Source organism: Phalacrocorax aristotelis, chromosome 30, assembly GCF_949628215.1.
Source record: "Phalacrocorax aristotelis chromosome 30, bGulAri2.1, whole genome shotgun sequence".
Lineage (NCBI taxonomy): Eukaryota > Metazoa > Chordata > Aves > Suliformes > Phalacrocoracidae > Phalacrocorax > Phalacrocorax aristotelis.
Genome location: NC_134305.1, coordinates 31,529 through 50,295, shown reverse-complemented (window position 1 = coordinate 50,295; position 18,767 = coordinate 31,529). Strand labels below are relative to the sequence as shown.

The window sequence follows — 18,767 nt, the reverse complement described above, 5'->3', positions numbered from 1 at the left end:
CCCTCCCTCCGCCTCCTCCCGCGCCGACGGGGGCGGGGGGCAGCGGCGCGCGCGCGGGGGGGCGGGGGGGGCGCGCGCGGGGCAGGAGGGAGGCAGCGGCGCATGCGCAGATGGGCGGGGCTATAGAGGGGACGGGAGGGAGCGCGCATGCGCGCAGCGCTGCCATGTCCCCACCGCCGTTCTCCACCCCCACCAGCTCCGGTGGCACCGGGGCCCCCTCCCGCCTACAGTGGGAGCGGGGCTTCGGATCGGCAGCCCCAGTAACCACGGGAACCGGGAGTTAGAGGCGGGAAGAGCCCCCGCGGCCTACAAAACCTAGCCTTGATTACGGCCGGGGGATACCGCCCTCTGCGGGTTGAGCGAGGCGGAAGTGGGGAAGTGGTGTATATCCCGGCGTGCCCCGCGCACGCGCGCAAAGCCTGCTGGGAAGTGTAGTCATGTAATTGGATGGGTGTAGACCGGAAACTACGAATCCCGGCGTGTCCCGCGGGCGGGAAGGAGGGGACCGGCTCCAGCAGCGCCGCCCGGGGGGGGGTAACGGGACGGGACCGCCATGGTGAGGAACGGGGGAGGGGGGAGCGGGGTGAGGCCCCGCGAGGGGAGGCCTGGGGGGCTCCCCGTGACGGTGTTTGGGTGGGGGGAGGCCTTGGAGGGGCTTATTGGGGTGTCGTGTGGGGCGGGGGTGGCCCTTATAGAGTGTTCCGTTGAACACCCTATAGAGGAGGGTCTCTACTGAGGCGGCGATATTGGGGTGCCCCGTGGGGGTGGTGTGGGGGTGGCTTGTGGAGGGGAACCATAGAGTGGTCCTTTATGCTATCGCTATAGGGAGTGGCTTGGGGGATATTGGAGCCCCCCTACGGGGCAGAGTAGCTTGGGGGGGACCCCTGTAGTGTACCCCGTTATAGTGACCCTTTCGGAGGGGCACTGGCAAGCCCCATGGGGTAGAGCAGCTTGGGGGCGTGTCCTTTTTAGGGTCCCTCTACAGAGACACTTGGGGGGGGCACAAATATTTGGGGAGAACGCCCAACCCTCCCCAGCACCCCAACTTCCCCCCCCCCCTCCATTTTGCTCCCTCCTCTTTCCCGGGGCAGATCCGCTTCATCCTGATCCAGAACCGGGCCGGGAAAACCCGCCTGGCCAAGTGGTACATGCAATTTGATGATGATGAAAAGCAGAAGCTGATTGAGGAGGTTCACGCTGTCGTCACTGTCCGCGACGCCAAACACACCAATTTTGTGGAGGTAACGGCCCCAAAACATTCCGATTTCACCCCAAATCCACCCCCCAACCTTCTTTCCCTTTCCACCCCCATCCAGAAGGTGAATTCAGAGCTTTAGATCAGCCTTGAGCCCAAGCGCCATGGTTTCCCCACTGGGGATAGAGCGTGCGGCTGTGCTCGGCTGCATGCCGTTCCTCCCAGTCCTCCCAGTTCCCCTTTTTTTTAACGTGTGTGTCCACCCCCCGCCCCTACCCAGTTCCGCAACTTCAAGATCATCTACCGGCGCTACGCGGGGCTTTACTTCTGCATCTGCGTGGACGTCACCGACAACAACCTAGCTTACCTTGAAGCTATCCACAACTTTGTGGAGGTGAGGTGACCATCCCCTTCCCCCTCCCAGGTTTTTAATTAACGCGGCCGTGCTAACGACCCCCGGCTCTTCATCCCGCATCCTTCCCCTTCCTTCTTCCCCCAGGTCCTCAATGAGTATTTCCACAACGTTTGTGAGCTCGACTTGGTCTTCAATTTCTACAAGGTGAGGAAAAGGGGGTCCAGGGAAGCCCCTCCCACCCTGGGAGGGGTGGGGGGTTAGGGAGCCCCCCCCACCACATGGGGGTCCTGGGGGGTTTGGGGACGTCCCCTCACGCCGTTGGGATGCGGCTGTAGGTCTACACGGTGGTGGACGAGATGTTCCTGGCCGGGGAGATCCGGGAGACGAGCCAGACCAAGGTGCTCAAGCAGCTCCTGATGCTGCAATCGCTGGAGTGAGCCGGGACCAAACCCCAGCCCCAGCCTTCCTCCTCCTCAGACCCCCCCAGGGCGGGCGACACGGGGCTCTTGGTGTTGTGTGTCCCCCTCCCCACCATGTCCTCGTCATCGTGTTGTGAATAAACGTGGCTGTGATGTGCTGGAGCCCCCCACTCCTGTCGGGGCAGCGGGAAGACCTGCCTCCATTTCAGTACAAAATTGGGGGGGGAGGGGGTGTACAAGGCCCCCCACTTGTCCTGCTCAGGGTGGGGGGGGCTCAGGCGGGACCCCTGTGGGGTAGGGGGTCACTCTCCCCCATTTTCCTGCTTCTCTGCCTGTAGCCCTGTCCCCACAGGGGGGTGATTGGAGACTCCAGGGGACCCCCAGAAGCAACTGGGGACCCCAGGGGGCTTTGGGGGTGGCCAGGCACTACTGGGGTACCCCACCCAGCGTGGCTGGGGACAGGTAGGGTGGCAGAGGGACACCCAAGGTTGGTGGGGGACCCCCAGGGTGGATGGGTGACCCCTGGGGACCCTGAGGGTGGACCATGAGACCCCGAGGATGGGTTGGGGATGCCCAGGGTGGCCAAGGACAGGTAGGATGGCAAGGGGACCCCAGAGTGGAGGGGGGACCCTGAGGATGGTCCAGGGGACCCCCAGGGTGGCTGGGAACAGGTAGGGTGACAGAGGCCCTGAGGGTGGCCCAGGGGGACCCTGGGGCTTGCCAGGGGTGGCCCAGAGGGGCCCCATAAGATGGCACGGGGACCTGGGGGCAGCCCAGGAGGCAGAGGGACCACTGTGGGTGTCACGCAGGGGTGAGGCTTTGGCACAAAGGAGCCCCGTGGGTGTCACAGGAGGGTTTATTGTCAACGGGGTAACATGGGGGACGATGGGGACACCCCACGGGGGGCCCCCCCCTCAGTCCTGCTCCAGGCGCTTGATGGCAGGATTGGGGTACTCGGGGTTCTCGATGGCTCCTGGCCCAAACTTGAGCTCGAGGAAGGCGCGGGCGTTGTTGGGCGCCATGGCGGTAAAGCCGGCAAAAAGCATCGGCACCCGGGGCCGGAGGAAACTTTCAGGGAACTCCACGTCCTGGGGGTGCCCCAACCATGTGTCCTTGGTCATCACCCCTCCGCGGGGGTAAAACGGCCACAGGTCCACGTGTAACCGATTACTCCGGCTGTAGTGGACACGGTAAAAGTCTCCCTCTGCCGCCTTCTCCCAAAGGAAACCCTCGGCGTCCTCCACCGGCTCCCCCGCCGCCGCCGCCGCCAGCCACCGGCACTTACCAACGTCCTCCTGATAAATTCCCAAATCCACGTCGTAATCCCAAGGGATGATATCGCCGAGGCGGGCGGCACCCAGTAACGACCCCCCCTCTAACCAGTACCGTACTCCAGCGGCTTCCAGCACGCCGGTTACATGCCGGGCGGTTTCCCGCAGTGCCCGTAGGCAGCACGGAGGGGTCCAACGCCCGGCGAGGATGTACTCGGGGGTACGGGCGTGCACCGTGCCGAAACACCGCACCGTCTCCTTGCCGCAGCCGTACCAGCGTTCCTGCCCGTCCGCCAGCACCTCCAGTTTGATGCCGAGATCGCGCATCAACCGGCGTCGCCGGGTTTCCGCCAGGTTTTCGGCTTTCCAACGGCCGTGAGGGGAAACCGGGGGTCGACGAGCCGCCGGGAACGCCGCCGGCATCACCCGAAGCCCCCAACCCCGAAAAGCCGCTTGGATGAAGAGGGCGGTGGGCACCGGTCGCGCCAAAGGGAAAGGGAGAGCGAAAAGGTCGCGGGTGCGAAGCAGCAGCACCGCCGTTCCCTCCACCGCCCGGCAAACCCCCGGCGCGCCGTCACCATAGCGTGCCGTCCACTCCCGCGGTTCCAACCGCAGCTCCAAACACTGCAACGGCGCCGATCCCACCGGCGCCGCCACCAACCGGACGTTGCTGGCGGCACCGCCGCCTTCCAGCGCGTCCCGCATCCGTTCTAAAAGCCCGGGAACGGCGCGGGTGCCATCGGGTACCAAAGCCACGTGGCGGGTGCGGATGTGGAGTTCGGGATGCGCCAGTGGCGGAGGCCGATCGGCTGCGGGGCGCAGCGGTAGGAGGCCAACCTCCGCCGGTAACGGTACCGGTGGGTACGGCGCCGTTTCAGCAACGACCAACACCGGGACGGGTAAGGAGGCGAACGATCGCGCCGTCCCCGCCAAGTCGTTTTCGAAGTCTTCGAAGTCTCGGAGGAGGACGGTGATGCCGGGGACGCCACGGGGGGGGCGGCACGAGGGCGGGGACCCCCCTGGCCCCCGCCAGGCGCAGTAGAGGAGGAGGAGGTTGAGGCCGATGGCCCCGGCCAGGGCGGCTTGGCATGGCGTCACCCGCATGCCAGGGCTTCTTGTGGTGGTGGTGGGGGGGGGGTGGCTTTTAATTAGCCCCCCCCTTGCTAATTAATTAATGATCTCTGCTCCCAGCTGGGTCCTACCGGTGCTGCCACGCATGTCATGAGCGTGGCGGTCTCGGCAGCGGTGCTGGCAGGGGGGAAAGAGGCATTAACAAGGGGCCTTGTTAATGAGAGGCCTCGTTAACAAAGGGGCTTGTTAATAGGGAGACCCATTAACAAGGGGCCTCATTAATGGGGAGCCCCATTAACGAACCCACCATCAGGCCCCCCCTGCCCAACTGAGCCCAATGGGGGACGTGTCACTATGGCAACGCCATCCCCGGTTGCTATAGCAACACGAGATGGGCCCTATTTCCCCCCTATCTTTACAGCCCCTATATATATATATACACAGGTTGCAGATGTCACCGCAGCCCCTGGGTGTGTCACTGTGGGCACCTATAGGTGCCACACCTACATATGGGCCGGGCACCTATAGATGTATAGGGCCCATAGGTGGCCCCACATACGCCCAAATACATGCACCTGGACGTATAGATGTGCATGCGCACACCTACACCTGCACACGTGTGCACTTATATACCCCTGTATACTTGCACAGAATTGCGTACTCGCCTGTATACCCCTGTGTGCCTGCGTATACAGCCCTGTATGCTCCTATACGGTCTGCCTGCCGGTTTGCCCCATAGGCATCTCTACACGCCCTCTGCATCCCCATGCATCTCTGCATATGCCTATAGACACTCCTATAACTCACGTGCCTCTATACAACACCCCATGCACTGCTTTATGCTCCCCTACGCCCCTGTGCACGCTGATATAACCCCCTATACGTATCCATACGGACTGGAGAGAGCCCCCCCTGCACCCCTATAGACACCCCTACGCAACCCTCCATGTGCTCCTATACATCCCCATATACACACAGACACCTTGTGCACCCATATGTACACCCTACGCACCCCCTTGGCCTCACACCCACCACGCACCCCATCCCCTATACACCCCTACAGCCCTCCATACTCCCATGTACCCCTATATGCTCCCATACCTCCCCCTAGCACCATGCATATGCACCCCATATGTCCCCATGCACCCCCCCACCCCCTCTGCAGCCTCCCTAACCCCAGGGCACCCCCATCCATTATACACCCTTGCCAAGTCCCCCATAGCCCCCTTGCCCTATGGCCCCCCATGCCCTATAGGACCCCCATAGCCCTCTCCTCTATAGCTTCCCTACTGCCCGTCCCACATAGCCCCCTATCTCCCTCTGTCACCTCTAGTCCCCATCCCCTATAACCCCTTCTCCTATAGCCTCTGTGCCCCTCCATTCCTGATACCCCCAGCCCCTATACCACCCTGTCTGCTATAGCCCCATCACCTATAGGCCCCCTGCATCCCCTGAAGCCCCATGTTCCTCCATCCCCTGCAGCCCCTATACCCCTGTCCCCTATATCCCCTGTACCCACCATCCCCTGCAGCCCCATGTCCCCCATTTCATATAACCCATATACCCCCACCCCCTATAGCCTCTATAACCCCCATCCCCTATATCCCCTATACCCCCTTGTTCCTTATAAGCCCCATGTTTCCCCATCCCCTATAGCCCCTGTACCTCACCAGCCCCTATACCCCCTTGTTCCCTATAAGCCCCATGTTTCCCCATCCCCTATAGCCCCTGTACCTCACCAGCCCCTATAGCCCCTATAATCCCCCATCCCCTATAGCCCCTACGACCCGCTGTCCCCTGCAGCCCCTATAACCTGTCCCCTATATAACCCCCATACCTTGCTGTCCCCTATAAACCCTATAACCCCCGTCCCCTATAGCTCCTGTACACCACCATCCCCTATAGGCCCTGTCCCCCACCATCCCTTATATAATCCCCATACTCCCCGTCCCCTATAACCTCTATATAATCCCTATAATCCCCCTCCCCTATAGCCCATATGTAGCCCCCTGTCCCCAATAGAACCCATCCCCTATAGCCGACATATAACCCCCATACCCCGCTATCCCCTATAACCCTTATATAACCCTCATACCTCCCCATCCCCTGTATAACCCCTATAATCCCTGTCCCCCATAGCCCCCATTCCCTATAGCCCCTATACAACCCCCACCCCCCCCATCCTCTATAGCCCCTATATGTCCCTCGTCCCCTATATAACCCCCATACCCCGCCGTACCCTATAGCCCCTATATAACCCCCCGGCCCCCGCAGCCCCATGTCCCCCCCGGCCCCCCGTACCGCCCGCGGGCGCTGTTGCCCCGGCAACGGCGGGCCGGACCCGCCCCCCCTCTTCCGGCTCCCTTTCTGGCAGGAAGCGGCGGCAGCGGCGGCCCCGTGGCTCCCTTTGTGGCAGCCGTGATGGCGGCGGAGCGGGCGGCGGCGGCGGCTCGGGCCCAGCCGCCCCCCGCCGGGGCCCCCCCCGGGCCCAGCCCCGGTCCCGGCCCTGAACCGGCGGGCCGCGGCGGGCTGAGCCTGCCCGGCATCCTCCACTTCATCCAGCACGAGTGGGCGCGCTTCGAGGCCGAGAAGGGGCGCTGGGAGGCGGAGCGGGCCGAGCTCCAGGTACCGGCACCGTGCCCGGGACCCCCCCGGCCACCCCCCCCCATCCCAGCCCCGCTGGGCCCCGCCGGGGGTTACCGGGGCCGCCGCCGCCGCCGCCATCTTGGGAGGAAATGGCCGCCGGGCGGCGGGAGCGGGGGGCGGGCACCGGGGCGGGGGGACCGGGAGCGGGGACCCCCGGCCCCGGTGTGAGGAATCCCCCAGCCCCGCTGTGAGGGATCCCCCGTCTCCGGTATTGGGGATCCCCCCCAGTCCCGGTGTGAGGCACCCCCCAGCTGCGGCATTGGGGATCCCGCCCGCCCCAGTGTAAGTGACCTCCCAGCCTCAGTATTGGGGAACCCCCAGCCCTGGGATTAGCAACCCTCCAGCCCCGATATTGGGGGCCCCTCCACCCCGGTATTGCCCCTGTGCCTCGGTATTGGGGAGCCCCACCCCTGGGATCAGGGCCCCTCCCACCCCACTATGGGGGACCCCTCCAGTTCCTTGGTTTTGGGGAGCCCCAGTACTTGGGTCCCTTTCTTGCCCTGATATTGGGGACCCCCTGCCCTGGAATTAGCTCCGGTCTGAGGGACCACCAGCCTCAAGATTGGGGACCCCCTCCACACCCCGGTATTGGGGATCCCCCCACGCCCTGGTATTGGGGATCTTGCCGTACCCCAGCATGAGGGACCCCCCCGACCCAGTATTGGGGATCCCCCTGCACCCCAGTATTGGGGACCCTCAGCTCCAGTGTTGGGGATCCCCAGCACCCCAGTATAAAGGACCCCCCTACCCTGCTATTGGGGACCCCATCTGCCCCAATATCAGGGATCCCCCTCTGCGCCTTGGTATCGGGGTCCCCCCAGCCGCACTATGAGGAACCCCAGCCCTGGTATTGGGGACCCCAGCTCTGGTATTGGGACCCCCCTGTGCCCTGCTGTTGGGGACCCCCAACTCTGACAACGGGGACAGGGTCACCCCATTATGCAGCATCACCTGTGTCCCCCCGCCCCACTACTGGGGAGCCCCCCCCGTTGTCACTCCTGGTGCCACCAGTGTCCCTCGCAGGACTGGCACTGAGCCCTGGGGCCACCAGTGTCCTTTGCAGGGCTGGCATCGAGCTCTGGGGACACCAATGTCACTCCTGGTGCCGCCAGTGTCCCTCATAGGCCTGGCACCAAGTTCCAGATCACCAGTGTGTCTCCTGGGGCCACCAGTGTCCTTCCCAGGACTGGCACTGAGCTCTGGGGCCACTGGTGTCCCTCCCAGGACTGGCACTGAGCTCTGGGGCCACTGGTGTCCCTCCCGGGACTGGCACTGAGCTCTGGGGCCACTGGTGTCCCTCCCAGGACTGGCACTGAGCTCTGGGGCCACTGGTGTCCCTCCCAGGACTGGCACTGAGCTCTGGGGCCACTGGTGTCCCTCCCAGTGCTGTCACCAATCCCAAGGGCCATCCATTTCACTCCCAAATCAGTCCCGGTGTCACCTCCTGTCCCCGTGGCCGGAGCCCCTTGTCCCCATGTCCCCACCCTCAATCCTCCCCCAACACCCTGTCCCCATCTCAGCCTCCACCCTTGTCCCCTTGCCTCTGGGGGAAAGGCGGGGTGGTGGTGGCCTGGGTGTCCCCCGTCCCCGTGTCCCCGTCACCGTGTCCCCGCAGGCGCAGGTGGCCTTTCTGCAAGGCGAGCGCAAGGGCCAGGAGAACCTCAAGACGGACCTTGTGCGACGCATCAAGATGCTGGAATATGCCCTTAAACAGGAGAGGTGGGGGACACCCCAAAACTCAGTGGTCCCCTCGCTCATTCTGGGGGGTCACCGTGCCATCCTGGTGTCGGGGGGGCCACCCCCCTCATTTTGGGGCCACCATCACCCGTGTCCCCCACCTCTTCCCTCCAGGTCCAAATACCACAAGCTGAAATTCGGCACTGAGCTGACGCCAGGGGAGAAGAAACTGGAGGGGACGGAACTGGGTGAGCGTCCCCGTCCCTGGGAGGGGGTTACACGGGTGGGTTTTGGGGTGCCTGAGCCCCCCCATCACCCCCTCTGTCCCCCCCCCCAGTGTCCAACGGCCCCACGGAGGTGACATCGCTGGAGGGTGGCCCGCTGGCCTGGAAGGAGGGCCGGCAGCTGCTGCGGCAGTGAGTTGGGGGGGACTACGGGGAAAGGCTTGGGGGGGGCATGGTTGGGTTTTGGGGTGCCCTGAGCACCCCGTTTCCCTCTGTGTCCCCCCAACAGGTATCTGGAGGAAGTTGGGTACAGCGACACCATCTTGGACATGCGGTCGCGCCGCGTCCGCTCGCTGCTGGGCCGCAGCCCCGCGGCCCCCCCGGCCCCCGGCAGCCCCCCAGCCGCAGAGTCGCTGCTGGTGCGACGCATCGAGGAGCAGATCCAGAGGTGGGGGCTTAGAAAAAAGGGGGGGGGATGTGTGTGGATTTGGGGGGGGGGGTGTTCACTGGGTACCCCCCAAACTCCACCCCGGTCCTTCCCACCCTCAGGAATGCTGGGAAGGAGACGGAGGAGCGGGGGGGCGGCGGGGGACTCGAGCAGGTCCCCTTCCCGCCTGGTGGCGAGGACGAGGACAGCGATGAGGATGAGGATGCCGAGAGCCTTCCCACCCCTGCCCAGCCCCAGCACAAGAAGCAGCGAGTCAAGGCAAGTGTCTCCCCCAAAATCTTGGGGGGGTTCCCCCAACCTAGGTGTCCCCCAAAACTGGGAGGGTCCCCAAACCTGGGCATCCCTCAAATCTGGGTATCCCCCAAAGCTGGGGGGGGTCCCCAAACCTGGGTGTCCCCTAGATCTGGGGAGGGTCCCCTGAAATGTGAGGCATCCCCCCAAACCTGGGGGGGAGCACCCCTTAAACCTGGGGGAGTTCCCCAAACCTGGGGGTCCCCCAAACCTGGGCATCCTCCAAACCAGATGGGATACCCCAAACCTGGGTGGGGGGTTCCTTCAGACCTGGGGGGGGGCTCCCCAAACTGAGTATCCCCCAAACCTGGGTGTCCACCAAACCTGGGTGCCCCCAAACCTGGGGGTCCCCCAAACCCCAGTGGGTTCCCCCAAACCCTGAGGCTGCAAGGAGCAGCCCTTGTGCCCCCCATTTCCACCACCTTCTCTTCTGGTGGCTTTGGGGGGGTCCCCCAAAACAAGCTGTGACCCCCCCCATGACCCCCTCCTCAGCTCACCCCCAAACCCCTCCTGCCCGAGGTGGAGGATGAGGATGACGATGAAGACTCGGAGGACGCCCTCAACGAATTTGACTTCCTGGGCTCTGGGGAGAACGGGGCCGGCCGACGGGCCAGGGAGGGCGTGGAGCTCGGTGAGCAGGGCCCGGGAGGGGAGAGACAGATTTGGGGGGGCCCCCTTGACCCCCAGCTTTGGCACCAGCCCTCCTGACCCCCCACGTCCCCGCAGAGAGCCGCCGGGGCCGGCTGCGGGGGATCCTGGCCGACCTGCGGGACGTGGATGGGCTCCCACCGAAACCCGCCGCTGCGGGGCCACCGCGGCCTCACGAAGGTACGGTCCTGGGGGTCCCTGTGTGCCTTGGGGCGTCCCCGTGTCCCCTGGGGGTGTCCCCGTCCCCCGGCAACACCTGCAGCCGCTCCACTCCACAGGGTCTCTGGGCATCTCCTCCGACGTCTTCATCATGGACAGCATCGCCGGCGGCGCCGTCAGCCTGGGGGACTTGGCCGACCTGACCGTCACCAACGACAATGAGCTCAGCTGCGACGTGAGTCGCTTCCCGTTGTCCCCATGGCATCCCCAAACCTGCCCTCGGTGTCCCCTGGCTTCTGTTGTCCCCAAGTGTGGACATTAGTGTCCCCTGGCCTCCATTGTCCCCATGGTGTCCCCAAACCTGCTGTGAGTGTCCCCTGGCCTCCATTGTCCCCATGGTGTCCCCAAACCTGCTGTGAGTGTCCCCTGGCCTCCATTGTCCCCATGGTGTCCCCAACCCTGCTGTGAGTGTCCCCTGGCCTCCATTGTCCCTGCATGTCCCCAACCCTGCATGAACATCTACCCTGGTCCCCATCACATCCCTTTGGTCCCCCCCACCTTCTCCTTGCCCTCTGGCCACCAAAAGCCGCCTGCCATGAGCCCTAGCTGGGGCCACGGGGTGCCACCACCCCTTGGCCACCGTCCCCTGCCATTGTGCCCCTGTTGTCCCCACAGCTCCCGGAGGGCCGGGACGCCCTGAAGAAGACGTGGAGCCCCAAGTTCACCCTGCGCAGCCACTACGACGCCGTGCGGGGTCTGGCCTTTCACCCTGCCGAGGCTGCCTTGCTCACCGCCTCCGAGGACGGCACCCTCAAGCTCTGGAACCTCCAGAAGCCCATCGCCCCCAAAAAGTGGGTGCTGGAGGGGGGTGACAGAGGGGTGGCAGGGAAGGGGACACCCCCCGGCGCAGTTGTCACCCCCCCTTTTGTCCCCTTTCCAGGAACGCGGCGCTGGACGTGGAGCCGGTGTACGCTTTCCGCGGGCACAGGTGGGGAACGGGGAATTGGGGCGCTGGGTTCGGGGGGAGGACGCGGGGCCAGTCTGAGGGGAGCCAGTGGCTCTGGGGACCCTGGGGACATCCCGGGGTCCCTATCACCTTGTCCCTGTCCCTGCAGGGGCCCGGTGCTCGCCGTCGCCATGGGCCGCGACAGCGCCTTGTGCTGCAGTGCCGGCGTGGACGCCCGCATCCGCCGCTGGCGCCTGCCCGACCTCGACATGGACCCCTACGATGGCTACGGTGGGTGTCCCCTCCCCTTCCCTGCCAATCGGGGGTACAGGAGGGATGACACAGGTGACGTTGGTGCCCACCAGTTCCCAGCCCCACGGCGTCACCCCCTTCGGCTACGGCATCACCGCAGTGTCCCCCGCGGCTGCCGTGCCACCCCTCCAGCTGCGATGCCGCCCCTCCGGCTGCGTTGCCGTCCCCCCGGCCACGCTGTCCCCTCTGCTACCCCGAGGTGACCTTTCCTGGTGTCCCCAGACCCTGGGGTCCTCAGCGGCGTCCTGGAGGGACACGGGGACGCTGTCTGGGGCCTGGCCTTCAACCCCGCCGGCGACCGCCTGGCCTCCTGCTCCGCCGACGGCACCGTCCGCATCTGGGACCCCCGACGCGAGGACGGCGCCTGCCTCAGCACCTACGACACCCAGAGCGGTGAGCGGGGCAGGGGGACGTCCCCTTGGTGTTGGGGACATCCCCGCCACCCCCCTGTCACCCTCCCTGTCCCCCCACCCCTGCAGAACACGGTGTCCCCACCTCCGTCACCTTTTCGGCCACCCAACCCAGCCATGCTGTGGCAGCTTTTCGGACGGGCGCTGCGGTGCTTTACGATGTGGAGGCGGCTCGAACCGTTTTGGTGCTCGAAACCCGGCTGGGCAGCGGTGAGTGAACCGTGACGCCTGTTCCCCGTGTCCCCCTTGTCACCGTCGGAGGCGGGGGCCTGATCCTGGCGTCCCCACGCAGGTGGCAGCCAGGTTAACCAGGTGGTGAGCCACCCCTCGCAGCCCCTCACCATCACCGCTAGTGACGACCGCGGCATCCGATTCCTCGACAACCGGACAGGTTGGGGACGGGGGATGGGCTTCGTTAGCCCTAACGAGGCTGGGGAGGGGGCAGGGAGGGAGTTGGGGACATCCCTGTCACTGCTGCCACCCCCCACTTCCCACCACCAGGTAAAGTCGTGCACTCCATGGTGGCCCACTTGGACGCCGTCACCTGCCTGGCCGTTGACCCCAACGGTGTCTTCCTCATGTCTGGCAGTAAGTGTCCCTGTCCTTGTCCCCAGCCTTGTCCCCGACCATGTCCCCGTCCCAACCTTGTCCCCGTCCTTGTCCCCAGCCCCATGTCCCCAACCCCTTCTGTGTCCCCATCCTTGTCCCTTTCCCCAACCCTTTCTGTATCCCCGTCCCTATCCCCATCCCTGTCCCCAACGCCATCCCTGTCCCATTTCCGTCCTTGTCCCTGTCCCCATCCCCAACCCCATCCGTGTCCCCAACCCTGTCCTTGTCCCCAACCCGTTCCTGTCCAACCCTGTCCCCAGCCCCATCACTGTCCTTGCCCCTGTCCCCAACCCTGTCCCCATCCCGTCCCAACCCTGTGCCTGTCCCTGTCCTTGTCCCCACCCCTGTCCCTGTCCCCTCCGGCACCTTCCTGTTGCTCATCTGTGAAACGACAGCGCCGAGTCTCAGCACTCCTCAGCCACCTTTCCCACCACCCTGTCCCCATCCCCTCTGCTGTCACGCTGCTGTCCCCTCCCCGCTGTCACCCAGGGGACCTGAACCCCCCCTTCGTGCTCCCCAAATTCCTGCCCCCCCCTTTTATACGTCCTCCATCCCCAAGATCCTCTGCGAGGCTCCCCGAACTCCCACATCCCCTCCGCGCCGCCAGCCGCCCTGCACCCACCTCCATCGCATCCCACCGGATATCTGGGTGTCCCCCGGATACGTGGGTGCCCCCCAAAACGCCGGGACCCCCCCCGTTTTACCTCACAGGTCACGACTGCTCGCTGCGCCTGTGGCACCTGGCCCACAAGACGTGCGTGCAGGAGCTGACGGCCCATCGCAAGAAACACGAGGAAGCCGTCCACGCCGTCGCCTTCCACCCGAGCCGGGCCCTCAGCGCCAGTGCCGGCGCCGACGCCCTCGCCAAGGTCTTCGTGTGACGCTGGAGTCGGGGGAGGGGGGGACAAAACACACACCCCAGGGCGGTGTTTTCTTTGTGGGTGTGGGGGTGCGTGTGTGTGACGCAGAGGGGCACGTCGTGGCTGGGTGGCCTTTGTCACCCCCCCAGCCCCAGGGAGCTGAGCCCGGTGGCTCCCTGCAGCTCATGACGCCCCAGGGAGGCCTCGGCGCTCTCATGCCCCCCCCCCCCCCCGAAACTGGCCCAGAGAGCCTGGCTGGGGGGGTCAGGGGACACTTATAGGCTCTATATACCCCCCCAGGGGCACTTATGGGCTCCATATGCCCCCCCGGGGGCAATTAGAGGCTTTATATACCTCCCCCGGTGGCACTTCTTGGCTCTGTACACCCCGCCGGGGGCACTTACGGGCCCTATACACCCCCGTGGGGGCAGTTCTGGGCTCTGCGAACCACCCCGGGGCACTTATGGGCCCTATACCCTGCCCCGGAGGCAACTGAAGCCCCTGCGTGCCCCCCTGGGGCAGCTGTGGGCCGCGTCTCGTCCCTGGGGGGGAGCTCTCCGTACCCCCAGGGGTAGTTAAGGGCTCTGTACCCCCCCCGGGGGCAGTTATGGGCTTAATCTACCCCCTGGGGGGGCACTACATCCCCCCAGGGGGCACCTATGGGATCTATCTGCCCCACGGGGGGGGCACTACACACCCCCCAGGGGCAATTATGGGCCTTATCCCCCCCCAGGGGCAATTATGGACCTTATAGACCCCCCTAGGGCAGCTCGGGGGTCTATACCCCCCCCGGGGGCACTACACGCCCCCCAAGGAGCAGTTCCAGCCTGAATCCCCCTCGGGGGGGCCCCCAACACTACCCCAGACCAGGGGCCCCTCAAAACGCCCCCGGGGGCCCCCACCTTGTATATTTGTACAGCCGTGAAGCCCCCTCCGTGTCCCCCCACCCCGGGGGCTCGTCACTGCCGCCTTATCACTGTGTGATAGTCCGGGCCCCCCCCGGGGCCCCTCCCGGCCCCCCCCCCCCCCCGTGCTGCCGCCCTGCCCCCACCCCCCCAATCACCCTTTTTAATGCCGGTTGCTTTTTATTGTATATTTATTTGGTGTCTTTTGGGGGGGGGGGGGGGGGGGCGTCGGGAGAGGGGGGTTGTGCCTCAATAAAGCCCTTTGCCAAGAGCCCTGTGCTGCTGCTGGAGGGGGGGGGGACACAATGACCCCGCCCGGGGATTGGGACCCCCCCCAACACCCCTCAATGCCCCCCCAGCTTCCACTACCCACCCTACACCCCATTCCCCCCCCCCTTATGTCCCCTAATCCCCCCCCAAAATGACCCCCAGGTCTCCTTTGTGTCCCCCCCACACCCTGACACCACCCCGCATCTAAAGACACCCCCCCACGCACCCCCAAAAGCCCCCCCCGACCCTTAATAACCCCCTAATCCCTGAGCCATCCCACGGGGACTGGGTCTGTGCCCCCCCCCGGCTCTGGGGGGGTCCCCACGGGCCGTGTCGTGTCTGACCCCCCCTCCCCACCCATGGGGACACAAGGACACAGGGGCCGGGCCTGGGGTTTTGGGGATGGGACATGGGGACACCGAGGCCACCGGGGGGGAGGGACACGGGTGTGGGGGACACCAGTGTCATGGGGTGAGGGGACGTTGGGGGGGGGGCATCACAGGGGACACCGGGGAGGTCACAAGGTGATGGACACGGGGGGGGGGTCACAGGGCTTTGGGGGGATGGGGGCAGGGGGGTCACAGGGCTGGGGGGTCACAGGGCTTTGGGGGGATGGGGACATGGGGGTCACAGGGCTTTGGGGGGGATGGGGGCAGGGGGGTCACCGGGCTGGGGGGTCACAGGGCTTTGGGGGGATGGGGGCAGGGGGGTCACCGGGCTGGGGGGTCACAGGGCTTTGGGGGGATGGGGGCAGGGGGGTCACCAGGATGGGGGGGTCACAGGGCTTTGGGGGATGGGGACATGGGGGTCACAGGGCTTTGGGGGGGTGGGGGCAGGGGGGTCACCGGGCTGGGGGGTCACAGGGCTTTGGGGGGATGGGGGCAGGGGGGTCACCGGGCTGGGGGGTCACAGGGCTTTGGGGGATGGGGACATGGGGGTCACAGGGCTTTGGGGGGATGGGTGCAGGGGGGTCACCGGGCTGGGGGGTCACAGGGCTTTGGGGGATGGGGACATGGGGGTCATAGGGCTGGGGATGGGGGGGCCCCCGAGGGGCCACGGGGCGGGGGTGGCACCCTGGCACACGTGACGCGGGGCCGGGTGTCACCAGGGCCCTCCCCAGCCCGCCCCCCCCCGCGCAGTGCCCTTTGTGGTGACAGAGGACGATTGGGCTCAACATGAGGGTCCTGCGGGTACCAAGGGGGGCACTGGGGGGGGGTCCTGTATTGGGGAGGGGGCTTGTGGGTAGGGGGAGATGGGAGTGTCCGGGGGGGGGAAGTCCCGGGGGGGGCACGGGAAGAGGGCTCTGAAAGGGTCATGGGGAGGTCCGGGAGGGGGAAACCCCTGAGGGGGGGCTGTACTGGGGGGGGCTATGTCAGGGGGCCCTCGGGGGGGTGGGTGGCTTGTGGGTGGGGGGAGATGGGGGTGTCCGTGGGGGGGGTCTTTTGGGGGAGAGGCATGGGAAGAGGGCTATGAAGGTGGGGGGGTTATTGGGGGGGGATGACATGACGAGACACACACCTATGGGGGGGTTATTGGCGGGGGTTATAGGGAGGGTTGTGGGGGGATTTATGGGGGTGGGACACACCCTCTGGGCAATGGTGGTTATGGAGGGGGATCTCTGTGGGGGGTCTGGCCCCTCCCTGAACACCCCCCCCCCAAGGCCGCCCCCCTGGGGCTCCTGCGGTCGCTGGGTCCCGCCGCCCCTCCCCGGCACCTCCACAACCGCGTCCGGGAGCACCAAAAACTCTTCCAGGTAAGGGGGGGGGGTCCTTTGGGGGGGGTCCGGGGGGAATTTGGGGGGTGACGATGACGACCCCCCCCGATGTCCCTCGTGTGTGTGTTCCCCCCCCAGGAGGACAACGGGCTCCCGGTGCATCTCAAGGGGGGGGCCCTGGACTCGGCCCTCTACCACCTCACCGCCCTCATCTGCACCGTGGGTACGGTGGGACCCCCCGGGGGGGTGTCAGGGCACCCTTTGGGGGGGGGGCAGCACCCCTGGGGGGGAGGGGAGGGGGCGGGACGCCTGGTTTCTATTTTTAACCCAGGGGGTGGAGGTGGCTGGGGGGGGCAATGTCCACCTGGACGCCCGGGTCCCGTGGCCAGAGGGGGGGTGGCTAAGGGGGGCCGTGAGCCCAGACGCCTGGGTCCCCCTGTGGGGGGACACAAGAGGGTCCCTGACACCACCCCCCCTGTCCCCGCAGGGACCTGCTACTCGCTGTGGGCACTGGCTCAGGCCTCGAAGCCCAAGAAGAATTGAGGAGGGAACGTCCCTGACACCCCCCACCCCCCCACCCCCCCAGCAATAAAAAGCACCAATGAAGCTTTGGGCCTGGTTGGTGACACTGGGGACACTGGGAGGGACACATGGGGGAACAAACACACCAAAGGGATTTTATTGCCCAACGTAGTGAGCACCCAGCTGAGACAGCGGCTGCCCTGGGGGGGGTGGGGGTCGCTAAGTGTCCCCAAATGTCCCTGTCCCCCCTCCAGGGCAGGACCAGTCCCCCCGTCCCGGGTGAATAAATAGTTTTGGGGTTAAAACCACCAGGACTGGGGCTGTCCCAGGATGGGGATGGGGACAAGGACAGAGGAGGGAGAAGGACAGGTTGGGGACAGGGTTGGGGACAAGAACAGGAACAGGTTGGGGACAATAACAGGGATGGGGACAGGGAGAGGGTTGGGAACAGGGACAGGTTGGGGACAGGGTTGGGGACAATAACAGGGACAGGGTTGGGGACAGGAGGGGACATCATGGTGGCAGAGGGCTCCCCCCGAGCGTGCCAGCGTGGCTGACCAGCAGCAGCTGGAGAGGCACGGGGGGGTCCGTGTCACCGTCACCGTCACCATCACCGTCACCATCACCGTCACCATTGGGCCGTATCACCCGGTTGTGCAGGCGGCTGAACCGCCGCGCTTGCAGGCTGCAGGGGACAGAGGGGACACTGCAGGGGGACTCTGGGAGAGGGGACACCCAGGTGGCCCAGGGTGGTGGTGGGGGAACACACCCGGTGTCCAGGCGCCCAGTATGAACCAGTACGTACCAGTATGGGCGGCGCTCGTCAGGGCTGAGGCTGTGCCAGAGCCGCGCCAGCTCCCGCGTGGCCATGACGGAGGACAGCCCCGGGTGGGCTCTGGCATTGTAACTAGGGGTGTCACCACCCCGCTTCTGTCCCCCCCAGAGCTCATGTCCCCCTCTGCTGTCCCCACCCCCCTGGGGTCCCTGGGTCCCCATGTCCGTCCCCCCACCCGGAGTTCCCATGTCCCCCCCCTGGGGTCCCCAGGTCCCCATCCTTCTGAGGTCCCCAGGTCCTCCCCATGTCCCTGTTGTCCCTGTGGTCCCCATGTCCCCCCCGGGGGTCCCCAAGTTCTCCCCGGGTTCCCCATGTCTCCAAGGTCCCTGTCTTCCCTGGAGTCCCCATGTCCCCCCCTGGGGTTGCCATGTCCCCAGGGTCCCCATCCTCCCCAAGGTCCCCATGTCCCCCCTCCGGGTCCCCATGTGCCCCCCCCACTGTCCCCACCTGATGTAGGGTTTCCGGTTGAGGCGGCAGAACATGATGAACCCGTTGACACATTTCTTTCTGGGCTGGAGGGGACCATCCTGTCCCTGTTGCTTCTGTCCCCCCTGTGATGGCCCCACGGCCACCCCAGGGGACATAGGGCTGCTGTTGGCCTCCTGTGGTGCTGCTGCTGGGGTCTCTGGGGACAGTTGTGTACCTTGGGAGAGATCCTGGGGACACACACACCCCCCAAAGGGGTGGCTTGTGACACTGGAGGGGTGACACTGGGGTGGGGGTGACACTGGAGCAGGGTGTGACAGTGCCCACCTGCGAGCTGAGATAGACGTCAGCGAAGAGGTCTGGGGGGGACGAACATGGTGACATTGGGGGGCGACAAACATATTGTCACCCCCCCCAACCCCACCCCAACCCCCCAACCCACCTCGTGCCACTTCACCGGGGGACCCGGGCGGGGGTGGTGAGGCCAGGAGGGAGGGACTGAGCCCCAGAAACCCCTTCTGCTGTGGAGGGGGAGACAGGGAGACCCCCTCTTC

At 65.8% G+C, this 18,767-nt stretch overlaps 5 protein-coding genes across 6 annotated transcripts; 3 read left to right on the top strand and 2 right to left on the bottom strand.

Annotated features, from left to right (window-relative positions):
• Positions 1–132: 132 nt before the first annotated feature.
• AP2S1 (adaptor related protein complex 2 subunit sigma 1) lies at positions 133–2,126 on the top strand. The gene is made up of 5 exons (XM_075076385.1): positions 133–556; positions 1,092–1,241; positions 1,476–1,589; positions 1,695–1,754; positions 1,886–2,126. Exons 1-5 carry the CDS (start codon positions 554–556, stop codon positions 1,985–1,987), a joined length of 429 nt encoding a protein of 142 aa, XP_074932486.1. The 5' UTR covers positions 133–553; the 3' UTR covers positions 1,988–2,126.
• Positions 2,127–2,807: 681 nt separating this feature from the next.
• FKRP (fukutin related protein) lies at positions 2,808–7,053 on the bottom strand. 2 transcript variants are annotated; one of them, XM_075076378.1, is made up of 2 exons: positions 7,012–7,053; positions 2,808–4,488 (listed from the first exon to the last, which is right to left on the bottom strand). In XM_075076378.1, exon 2 carries the CDS (start codon positions 4,342–4,344, stop codon positions 2,884–2,886), a length of 1,461 nt encoding a protein of 486 aa, XP_074932479.1. In that variant the 5' UTR covers positions 4,345–4,488; positions 7,012–7,053; the 3' UTR covers positions 2,808–2,883. The 2 variants fall into 2 exon arrangements, with proteins under 2 accessions (XP_074932479.1, XP_074932480.1); XM_075076379.1 differs by lacking the exon at positions 7,012–7,053 and adding an exon at positions 6,613–6,851.
• STRN4 (striatin 4) lies at positions 6,637–14,717 on the top strand. The gene is made up of 17 exons (XM_075076377.1): positions 6,637–6,936; positions 8,573–8,676; positions 8,809–8,882; positions 8,972–9,050; positions 9,148–9,306; positions 9,408–9,564; positions 10,090–10,228; positions 10,324–10,425; positions 10,524–10,639; positions 11,080–11,255; positions 11,345–11,392; positions 11,520–11,641; positions 11,885–12,055; positions 12,142–12,282; positions 12,365–12,463; positions 12,574–12,660; positions 13,393–14,717. Exons 1-17 carry the CDS (start codon positions 6,733–6,735, stop codon positions 13,560–13,562), a joined length of 2,148 nt encoding a protein of 715 aa, XP_074932478.1. The 5' UTR covers positions 6,637–6,732; the 3' UTR covers positions 13,563–14,717.
• A 1,084-nt stretch (positions 14,718–15,801) lies between these two features.
• On the top strand, positions 15,802–17,036 carry LOC142048967 (cytochrome c oxidase subunit 7A1, mitochondrial-like). Its single transcript, XM_075076310.1, has 4 exons — positions 15,802–15,906; positions 16,377–16,469; positions 16,569–16,653; positions 16,918–17,036. The coding sequence occupies exons 1-4, from the start codon at positions 15,892–15,894 to the stop codon at positions 16,971–16,973; spliced, it is 249 nt and encodes an 82-aa protein (XP_074932411.1). The 5' UTR covers positions 15,802–15,891; the 3' UTR covers positions 16,974–17,036.
• Positions 17,037–17,111: 75 nt separating this feature from the next.
• On the bottom strand, positions 17,112–18,458 carry MEIOSIN (meiosis initiator). Its single transcript, XM_075076309.1, has 3 exons — positions 18,235–18,458; positions 17,758–17,847; positions 17,112–17,637 (listed from the first exon to the last, which is right to left on the bottom strand). The coding sequence occupies exons 1-3, from the start codon at positions 18,369–18,371 to the stop codon at positions 17,466–17,468; spliced, it is 399 nt and encodes a 132-aa protein (XP_074932410.1). The 5' UTR covers positions 18,372–18,458; the 3' UTR covers positions 17,112–17,465.
• Positions 18,459–18,767: the final 309 nt, after the last annotated feature.